The following is a 10,877-nucleotide window of genomic DNA, read 5'->3' on the forward strand; positions in this document are numbered from 1 at the left end:
TATTAGCAAGATTTTATGCGAGCTCTCATCTCGTTCACAATTAAAACAGTGAAAATAGGTTGATGGTATTTCAAAACTAGGGGTTGGGTTATAATACAAAGTGGTTTAAAAATAAAAAGTGTAAGAAGGCACAACATGTGACAAGTGTCCAAGGGGGAATCAAGTGGGAAGAATAATTTTGTCCAATGGAATATAAAAAATATGCACATGCAAGTCACATGTTATCCCCCCCCCCAACACACACACACATTTTTTAAAAGTCCGTAACTTTTGTATACGATCTTTGTTTTTTTTAATTATACCATAAAATCGAGCGTGTTTTTATCTTTAATATTAGTACTCTATTATTATAGTTTTCAAAAAGAAAAATCCAATTGCGTATTACACAATGAACATAACATAAAACACAAAAAGTATCAAACTAAAAACACAATAGAAAGTAAAAAACCAAAAATGGACATAACGTCAAACATAATGCGTTTCAAACTAAAAACACAATAGAAAGTAAAAACCAAAAACACAATCGATGACAACAGATAAAAGACACAATGGACATAATGTAAAACACAATGAATATCAAACTAAAAACGCAATGGAAAATATATTAAAAACACAATTGATGACAGCAGATAAAAGATAATAAACCCAAAACTAAAACACAATGAACAACATACTAAAAACACAGTGAACAAAGATTAAAACTCAATGGATACCATTTTCAATGTGTCATGAATTATGTGATAGATTCTGATAAAAACGTATTGACCAGAACCCAAATTAATATGGTGTTATAAGTTTTGATAATAACACAATGTATAAAAACCCTAGTAAAAACGTAATGATCAAAACCCAGTTGAAAAACACAATGACCTGAACCTTTAACACAATCCAAAGAAAACCTAGTAAAAGTGAAATTTTTATTTTATTTATATAGCAATATCATACACATATTAAAGATTAAAAAACGCGTGTTATTATGGTGAATTTTTTTTTTTTGAAAAAAAAAAATGTCGAAGTTATAGACGTTTTAAATTGATGGGAAGATTGACATATGTCTTGCATGTAAAGAGGAAAAATTAAAAAATGTAAAATCTCTATAATATCTCTCCACTGGGGTAACTTTGTAAAATAGTAATCAAGTTTCAAAAGTGTTCCAATCAGGTCACTCAACATTCATCTTTCATTAAAATTAAGGGGTTTTTCATCCATTTCATAGGTAACCGTGGTGATGTGGCTTGTTGTTTCTTTTGATGTTAACGTCGAGTGATGACGTGGATTTTAACTTGTTTTTTTTTAATTTTTAATATAATTAAAGTGTTTTTATTTTTATTAAATATAATTTCATATATTAAAATAATCCGACAGTAGCATCTTATGCTTCATTTTTTTCTGACACATGGAAAAAAAGACATGGCTCGATTTGAATGTTAAGTTATCTAATTAGGACAAAAACAATATGAGTGACCTAATTAGAACACCTTTAAAACTTGGTTACTATTATGTGATATATATTCCCTTTGTATTTGTATTTGATCCAAATATCATATGAACCCAGCCCTTGTATTGTATCTGCAACCTATACAGAATTCACCCAACACAATAACACTCCTTTTCACTCAGGGGTGTCACCCAACACCCCTGCGACAACAGCCCGTCAGGCCAAAAAATATTATGCGTCTGGTCATTGGCTAGTTTTTAGTTGTATCCAAGTAACAAAAACAGCTAATTATGATACTAATCCCACTCTAATGTCAATTGTAAAGCTCTGCTCTAGTCTATAGCTGAAAAGCATAAAAAACAGCAGCATTATTTGATGGCCTGCAGTTTTTATAAGAATAAAAGCACGTGTGCTGCAATAAACCACCAAAAAGTGACCATAAAGATACCATGAAAAGCTTAAAAACAAAGATCCAAACCTCTGAATAGACATTCAATCGTCCTTACCTCGGTCTAGCAGCAAGAAAACAAGTGCAGAAAACAGTCTGTTATTCAAAACACACCCTACAGCTCAAGTCTATAAAATCATCAATACTTAAAGATAACTCATGCATACCAAAACCCATGCCTATCACTTCTGACCAGAGTCTGGAGAACCGTCTCCATAGGATACTAGTCCTCCCTTAGCAGGCGGGCTTCCAGAAGATGACCTAGACCTAGACCTTGACTTTGATATCGATTTTGACTTTGACTTTGATCTTGACCTACTGGTCCTTCTTGGAGATGGTGAACGTGAAGACTTTGGTTCATAAGGGCTCCTGCTTCTAGAAGGTGGGGTTATGCTACGTGGCGCCCTTCTCCTTTCGACCGGTGGCGAAGGCCTGTATCGAGATGTCTCAACGGGTGAGCGGCTGCGGCTGAAACGGCGGCGGTAGCGAACAGGGCTTCGTGATACACTTGGGCTTCGGGTCCTGCTTCTTCTACCTCTGTACCTGTAAACAAGTGCATTACATAACATCATTAATGATGAGATTTTGGTAAATAAACCCAGAGCATGTGTAACAAATCAAAACTTATTTATAAGTAAAGTACACGGACAGTCCCTCCGGTTTATCAAAATTTTGAATATGGTGTTTAGCTTTCCAAAAGTACACAGATGGTCCCTGTGGTATGCACTTTGTAACACATTTAGTCCCCAACCAACAAATTTAAAGGTTTTAGCATGTCCAAGTTATGGACTAAACACGTTACAAAGTGCAAATCACAGAGACCATCCATGTACTTTTGGAAAAATCTGAGGACTAAATGCGTTACAAAGTGCAAACTATAGGGACCATCTGTGTACTTTTGGAAAGCTAGGGACCAAATCCAAAATTTTGGTAAACCACAAGTACCATCTGTGTACTTTTTGGAAGACGAGGGACCAAATCTAGGCTAGAACTTGTATACCTTGGTGGACTTCTGTCTCTCAAGGGGCTGCGGCGCCTATAGCTTGAGTACCTGCAAATAAAATGGTCCGATGAAATAAACTAACCTGAAAGTCGCATACACTGAGCATACATGTATATAATATGGTGTCTCCCTACAAGTAAACAACAAAAACACGTAAGTTGATACCTGTCACGGTCGCTTCTGCCATAGCGATAAGATCTGACTGGTGAACGATCTGGAGAATGGTATCTACGTGCATAAGAATATCGATTACTGAAACCCCTTCCTCTTCGGATACGTTTAGGAGACCCATCAGGAGAAACACTTCTAGAAGGTGACCTACCCCTGCGCCCCCCAACAGGGCTTCTCGAATAACTACGCCGGCCGCCCCTAACAGGTGGCCTCATAGGGCTACGACTCGGGCTCCTCCTTAACGGAGCTCGACCTGAGCTTCTGCTTAAGCTTCGCTTAGAGGATCTCACCGGGCTTCGGCTTAAGCTTCGTTTAGAGGATCTCACCGGGCTTCTGCTTAAGCTTCGTTTAGAGGATCTCACCGGGCTTCTGCTTAAGCTTCGTTTAGAGGATCTTACCGGGCTTCGGCTATAACTTCTTCTAGATGATCTAACAGGACTTCTGCTCAGAGACTTCCGTAAAGGCTTTCTATTTCGAGGCGGCGATGGTGACGGTGTAGGACTCCTGCTCACACTATTTCGGATTCGGGGTCTTACCGGGCTTGGGCTTAAGCTTCTGATGTTTTTGGCCCTCACTGGACTTCTGCTGATGCTTCTAACTGGACTCTTGCTGCTTTCACGTCTAGGGGACCCACTGACACTTGGACTCCTGCTCATATTGCGTCTTGGGCTCACACTTGGGCTCCTCTTAGGGCTGATACTCATGCTCTTGCTCAAGGCCCTTTGAGGACTCCTGCTTCTACTTCCGTCGTTTGCAACATTTGGTCTCTCAGCAACCTTCACATCAACTCCATTGCTTGGTCGATCACCATTTTCTTTAGGATATTCACCTTCCTCCTTTTCAAATGCATCTTCGGTTTTATGACGAACAGAACCGTCTTCAACTTCAGCTGATGGAGATTGATTCACATCTGGATATGTTTGGAAGTGAAGAGAAGGTTTAAAAAAATATACTTGTAGCAACCAAACAGAATCCAATGTAAATTAAAAATATTTAAAAGTCCCTTTAAAAAAAATATTTGTTTAACATCCGTAAATTATCATACAAGGGAAGTTGAATGGTATGCTAAAAAAATAGTCAACATACCAGTGATTTTAGCCAAGTTATTATGCTTCTGATGTGGCTTTCTAACATCACCGTTATCTTCAGAGCCATGTTCACTCTCACTCTCACTTACGCTATCAGAAGCCCTGAAATTAGAACAAAACAAAATAATGATGTTATATATTCTTATGAAAAGTCTTTATGCACGTATTAAAAAATAGAAAAAGAAAACCAATACAATATATGCACCCCATCTACAATGAACAATTGTAAAATAGGAACTACCAACAATGGTGAAAATAGTATCAGGCACATTGTTAAAAACTTTGAAATTTATAATATATATATATATATCAACCTTTTTGATTTGCGTTTGGACTTCTTATCACGCTTCCTGCGTTTCTTGTCACGTCTCTTGTCCCTCCTTTTACCACGTTTGTGTCGGTCCCTTCTAGAGGATCTCTTCTTTTTCTTACGTCTATCATCACCAGAAGAACTAATATCTGATGATGACGACGATGATGTATCAGAGTCAGACTCGCTGTCAGAATCAGATGACTCTGAATCAACGTCTGTAGAACTGTCTGATTCACTTGAAGAATATCTTTTTCTTTTCTTTCTTCGGTCTTTCGAAGACTTCTTGTGCTTTCCCTTCCGCTTTACTTCATGACTGTGAACCTCTGATGATACATCTTTGCCTGCTTTTTTGCTTGCTGTTTTTTTATCTATACATGCATTCAAAACAAAACAAAACATAAATTGAAGTAAGTTGAAGAGAGAAAAAAAAGAGCAAATTGACAAACTTGCAACTACACCCATAACTTGTAAAATAGTTTTCTAAAGTTAAACAGGACGTTTTCCGATTAAGATCATGACTAAATAATATACTTCGAACACTTTTTGGAGAAAAAAATAGAAGAGAAAAACGAGCATTTTGTTTAATTCAAAAATATCAAGAAACCAAATATTATTTTATATTCGTTTTTTTCCACATGGTAACAAGTTCTTTTTATTTATTATTTTTTTTTTGTTACTTCATTGTTCAAAAGAAACTCACAAACATGATAGCAATTTCATTACCGACAATCATATAACAGAAGACTTAATGTTAATATATAGAAGTCAAAAACGTAAAATCAAACACAATATACTTAAAACTCATCTGCCATACCAGAACTTTGATTCTCACTCTCGCTTATTTCACCACAGTAGATGATCTTCACTGTCACGGTTGGTCTTCCATCTTCATCACCCACATTTTCAATTTTCTTCAATACATCAACTCCTTGCACAAGCTTACCAAAGATAACATACTTCCTGTTCAAAGAATGTTGTTATAATTTCAAGTTTAACTCTTTACTACCGACATAAAATTGTAACTTAAGAAAAAAAGAAAAATACTGTGACGCTTAAAATTAACAAACCTATCAAGATGACGGTTAGCAGCAAAGGTGATGTTGAATAAAGAACCACGTGAATCACGATCAGAAATTGCCATTGTTAACAGACCGGGGGCATCATGTTTCAGCTTGGAGGATTCATCTGCAATGTCACATCCGGATACTATTATTATTAATCTTAAATAATGAAAAAGACAACCAAAAACCTAACTTGATGAACATATTAGGATAGTGACAACTCTTTATTATAAAGTCGTTGCAGATCAACTGCAAAATGCCGCAAGTAAGCTAACCATAAGATCATGCCAGACCAACTATATATGAACCACTACTCTATTTGAACTTCCCCAATTCTGTAATTGGGCCCCCGTTACAATTTTCAGTTCACTATTTAAGTTCATGAGTACATCAAAATTGTTGATTTAACTAAAAAAGAAATCTTTAGTCTAAATCATGAAAAATTATATAAAGATCGTTAAGTTTAAATACAAAAAGAAGTTTCTTTTATCAAAAAAAACAGACTACCAACACTAGAATAGACGATCCTTTTTAACAAAAAATTTTAATGCAAGTTTACTTGAAATTATATAGATATATAATGTTTTCTTATTTCAATACTTAACAGGTTGAATAAAGTTAAACTGTTAACATCTAGTTCTCAAGGGTTACACTTACACCTTACTTAGTTAAAAAAATGCACTTGTATTTATATATAACAAAATGGTAACTTAAAAAACACTTTAGCCGTGTTTTTCGTTTCTAACAACTAGATTAATAAATGTTACTTTTTATCTTCAAAAATAAAGGAAGTCATATGTAAGTGGACCTAAAAAGGCAAAAGGTAATGTCAATGATATGAATTACCCAAGATTCTCTTTCTTCAACTATACAAGTAAACAATACAAGCATGTAAGAATGCACCTATTTTAACATGCCACTGAGAAAAATATCTGCATAAGTGATACAAAAACCATATACTACTTTAACCGCATACCATACATTTGAAACAAAGGCACACAACAAAATATTCATACACCCACCATTTCAAGACAATTACAATTCAGTGTGGGTCGAGCTCCCATGCAGCGAGAATGAGACCAATGTCAGCCCCCACCTTCACAGGCAATGCAAAAAGGAAACCCATTTTCTCTCAAAATACAAGTGGCATAGTGTAAATACAAATAAATATACCATAGATAAACGTTATGCTTATTTCTAAATCTTTCACATACACTTTAGGAACAACTTAGATGATAATTAACTACTTAGAGCAAATCAAGATCATCAAGGTCCAAACGGATACAACAAGCAGAGAACATATAAATTTCTCACCTGGAAATTTTCCACCATATATGCTCTCTCCATAACTTCCTGCAAAAAAATTCATAAAAAAAAAATTAGACTTACGTAAAAGCAAACAAAAAAGATAAAACAAAAAGGTGACAGCAATATACGCATACCGTCACGTTTAAAAAAATCACCACCCTGCAAGAAAAATAACATGAATTAGTCTTCTAGTAGTTATATAAAACACTCATTGCCGAAAGAAGGCTTTGTATGGTAATCTTCAGAACTATGTGATGATATTTAACATTTTAACCAAACAGATATTAAATACAACCTTAAAAACTACATCACAAGAAAAGCAGTTGTGACCATCAATCCTGTATCCTACAGTGTAAACAAGGATATAGCTGACTAGTTTTGATCAGACCACCATGAAGACTAGCAGGACTAGAAGGAACTAAGTAGAAAATAATAAAACGGTATAATATATTAATATAACTGATAAAAAACATACCTGAGCCAAAGATCCTTTAATTATGCGATGGAAAAAGGATCCCTTGTAGTGCAGGGGTCTTCCAGTTTTCTGACTATTCCCCTTTTCTCCTGAAATTTAATTAAGCATGCATTACTATATGTTGATGAAATAAACAGTCCCAAAACCCACCATACTTAATAATAACAAAGACCTTACAAACCTGACCTTCAAATTTTACACTGTATATTGATCAGTGAAGTAAAAAAATATAGTTGACCAAATCATATATCTTTAAGATTATATAATGATAATAGATCAGAAATGTCACAAAAGTTTCAAAACACGAGTACCAAGATATGGTGTAAATATTTTACCAGTACAAAGTGCCCGGAAATTCTCAGCGGTTTTAGGAACAGTATCTGAGAAGAGCTGCAAAACCATACAGAAAAATAAGTTTATAGCCATTGCAATGCCTTAACAGTAATAAGTTAGCATTTTTAGCATTACTATGTAAATGACAGATCAGAAGTAAATATACATCACGAAACTGAAAAAAAGAAACAAAAAAATTGTCATTCAGGGCACAAGAAACACCTGAAAACCCATTAAAAAATAAATAATCGGTCACGGCAACATCTAAAAAAACAAATAAATAATATTAATAAAAACTGGTCATGGCACAAAAAGAACACCTCAAAAACCATTCTTTCAATAGGATCTCCATCTATAGACACGTCCAAGTATACAAGTGGGTTCTTCTTGCTCATCTTCCTTGTATTTTAGTTAAGTCAATCCAGCATTCCTCAAGCACTCTGCGTCACAAATTTAAAGAGAAAACATATTAACAAATAACTAAGATCATAATATGTGTAAACAATTTAGTGTCACATCCTGTGAAAGAAGTTTTAACAATAAGCTGTGTGAAAAAATTATAAGTTCATATATTCATATGTTCAATAAACTATATTTTCCCTACTAATACAACAGTCACTGCATCCCAGAAGATATCCACAACTGATTTTGAGAAAGTAAGCTACAACTCAAATGATAATGAAGTAAATAATTCTATACAAACAAATGTAGCTTAAAGAAGCTCATCAACCTAGACTCATTCTTGCCTTGGATAAAGTACAGAGCATGCAAAACTAAGAAACTAATAACTAATAGCCGCTTCATGCATTACAAAAATTAACTATTACACACTGACACGAGAAACCCTAATTCAACTTCACAGTTCACACAACAGTTGAAACATCAAATTTTTCGTCACAACGATTAACCGAGATAAAGCATCATTTAGATTACATAAATCTTCTATTTAGCTTTAGCTTTCTATGCCAGAGCACCACTCTTAGAACTTACACGAAAAAAAAATGACAAATCAGTGGAAAAAAAAGATAGCTGGCACCAAATTCTACCTCGAATCATAGATCGAAGCCTAATGAGGTTTTTCTCTACAAATGAATAATATATTGAGTGGCAGACAACAGATAAGCATGAAGAGAAGCAGTTATATATCCAGTAAACAACACATTAAGGCGCTAATTGAAGAAAATCCCCAATGAGCAACGCATACCCTAAACCCTAAAGTGAGTTAATCGAAGACATCGTATGAAGCAAGCAACATAAAGCGTCCACTTTACAGATAAATCTAGAGATAAAAGTCGACTCCATCGTATGGTTAAATTGATTGGATAAATTATAAGGATGTGGTGAATCGATGGTTAATTTTCCGTAAATAAAGATGGAATGGACGTAAACAGGTGAGATTTGAATGATTTGGAAGAAGTAATCTGATTGCGAGTGGAGATACCTGATGATGTTGATGACTGCGAGGTGTTGAGTGTGTAGTGCTCTCTCTCTCTCTCTCTCTCGTGTCGTCTCCTCCACAGGAAACCACAAATACGATGATGAGTCTCTCTGTGTGTGTGATGAAAACCTAAACTTAAACGAGGCAGCCCAACCTAGCTCCTTCTACTAGCGTTAAAATTACCAGATTACCCCTGGTGCTCAATTTATGTAATTATTTTATAGGAGGTCTGTTTGGGTTTCGTTCAGGGGAAAAAAAACGGCACCTAAGAACTTGTTGTGACCCACGCCCAACGCCCCTCCTATTTGATATGTGCCATGTTCGATTCCATTTTCTCACGTTGCAATTACTTCATGTGTTTCCATTGTTTCCTATTTTTATGGTTATTATTAGTTAGTGTTTAGAAGAGTGGGTTAGTGGTGTTAGTGGTTTATTTTTCTTTTATTTTGTAAGCCTATAAAAGCCATTCATGGTTTTCTTATGATTATCAATGAAAAATGAATTAGAATGTTCCTAGCTTCTCTCTTATTTGTTCTTGATCTGGTCTCCTTCAACCTCCGTTTCTAGTTCAAGTTATCACAATTCCAATTGGTATGGTACCATGACCCTTTCTTTCAATGGCCCCCTGTCATTCCTTCTTTTACTCCTTGTTCACGTCTACCATTTGCCGCACGCCCTAATCGTGCCCCGCCTGTAATAGTGGTCGTGCCCCTGGCGCTAGGCCTGTAAACGAACCGAACGTTCATGAACTTGTTTGGCGTGAAGTTTGTTTATGTTCGTTTATTTAATAAACGAACGAACAAAAACAAAAAAAAATTGTTCGTTTAGTTAAATGAACGAACATGAACACACCTTGTGTTCGTTCATTTATGTTCGTGAACATTCTTTTATGTTCGTGAACGTTCGTTTAAATTTTAATAAATACATAAATAGTTGTATTTATATAAATATTAGGTTTTCTAACTATTTTTATAAATATAACTAATTAGTATATCTATGAACCCTTATTTAGATGTGTTTTCAGATGAAATGTTATTAGACGTGTTTCTTCAATCATGTTAATTTATTTTTTTTTCAAATATGTTCAGTTAATTTTTTTTATGTTCGTGAACTATTCGTTTAGCCTTTAAACGAACGAACATAAACGAACACGAACATGCCAGATTTCTTAATGAACGAACACGAACAAGAAAATGTGTTCGATTATATGTTCGTGTTCGTGTTCGGTTAAAGTTAAATGAACGAACACGAACATGCCTATGTTCGTGTTCGTTCGATTCGTTTACAGGCCTACCTGGCGCAGGTTATTTGGCATCAATAGTGCCCCTCATAACATGTGGTCTTATAGCGTTATCAAAGGAGGCTCTCACTCCCGCATCCCACCTAAGCGTCACATGGTCTTACTCACTCTCACTCACCCTTATCTTATTTTTAGTTGAAGTAATATTTATTAGTTTAAAATTATTACAAAATATAAATACAAGACTAAACAAAATATAAGTACAACAACAACCATACCCAGTAAATCCCACAAATAGTAGAGCTACTTATAGGGTCTGGGGAGGGTGAGATGTAGACAGACCTTGCCTCTATCCATAGGGATAGAGAGGTTGCTTCCAGAGAGACCCTCGGCTCGAAAACGAACAGCAAACCAACACACCAGGTCAAAGAATATAGAAAGAATACAGAAATAAGAAGTCGCTCATACCAAGAAAGTGATCAGAATGGCACAATATAATGTAGATCATGTATAATTGCATACAACATCATTTGGGTATAAACATGATGTAAATCATGTATA

At 35.2% G+C, this 10,877-nt stretch overlaps 1 protein-coding gene across 4 annotated transcripts; it reads right to left on the reverse strand.

Moving 5' to 3' along the window:
- Positions 1-1,856: 1,856 nt before the first annotated feature.
- On the reverse strand, positions 1,857-9,234 carry LOC110884615 (peptidyl-prolyl cis-trans isomerase CYP95). 4 transcript variants are annotated; one of them, XM_022132344.2, is made up of 14 exons: positions 9,080-9,191; positions 7,959-8,078; positions 7,641-7,695; positions 7,306-7,394; positions 6,965-6,989; positions 6,837-6,875; positions 6,545-6,618; positions 5,529-5,646; positions 5,276-5,421; positions 4,463-4,829; positions 4,147-4,250; positions 3,055-3,970; positions 2,887-2,937; positions 1,857-2,429 (listed from the first exon to the last, which is right to left on the reverse strand). In XM_022132344.2, the coding sequence occupies exons 8-14, from the start codon at positions 5,600-5,602 to the stop codon at positions 2,069-2,071; spliced, it is 2,019 nt and encodes a 672-aa protein (XP_021988036.1). In that variant the 5' UTR covers positions 5,603-5,646; positions 6,545-6,618; positions 6,837-6,875; positions 6,965-6,989; positions 7,306-7,394; positions 7,641-7,695; positions 7,959-8,078; positions 9,080-9,191; the 3' UTR covers positions 1,857-2,068. The 4 variants fall into 4 exon arrangements, with proteins under 4 accessions (XP_021988036.1, XP_021988032.1, XP_021988043.1 ...); XM_022132340.2 differs by lacking the exon at positions 6,545-6,618 and having other exon boundaries at positions 9,080-9,234; XM_022132351.2 differs by lacking the exons at positions 7,641-7,695; positions 7,959-8,078; positions 9,080-9,191 and adding an exon at positions 7,126-7,175 and having other exon boundaries at positions 7,306-7,395.
- Between the last annotated feature and the right edge of the window lie 1,643 nt (positions 9,235-10,877).

This window comes from Helianthus annuus, chromosome 1 (genome assembly GCF_002127325.2).
Source record: "Helianthus annuus cultivar XRQ/B chromosome 1, HanXRQr2.0-SUNRISE, whole genome shotgun sequence".
Classification (NCBI taxonomy): Eukaryota; Viridiplantae; Streptophyta; class Magnoliopsida; order Asterales; family Asteraceae; genus Helianthus; species Helianthus annuus.

Excerpts from the sequence above, each read along its gene's own strand:
- LOC110884615 (XM_022132340.2), bottom strand. The coding sequence starts at position 8,033 with ATGAGCAAGAAGAACCCACTTGTATACTTGGACGTGTCTATAGATGGA. Across the intron at positions 6,876-6,964 it reads TGATTTTTTTAAACGTGACG|GAAGTTATGGAGAGAGCATA; the intron begins GTATGCGTATAT and ends ATTTTTTTGCAG. Across the intron at positions 3,971-4,146 it reads TAACTTGGCTAAAATCACTG|ATGTGAATCAATCTCCATCA; the intron begins GTATGTTGACTA and ends AAACATATCCAG.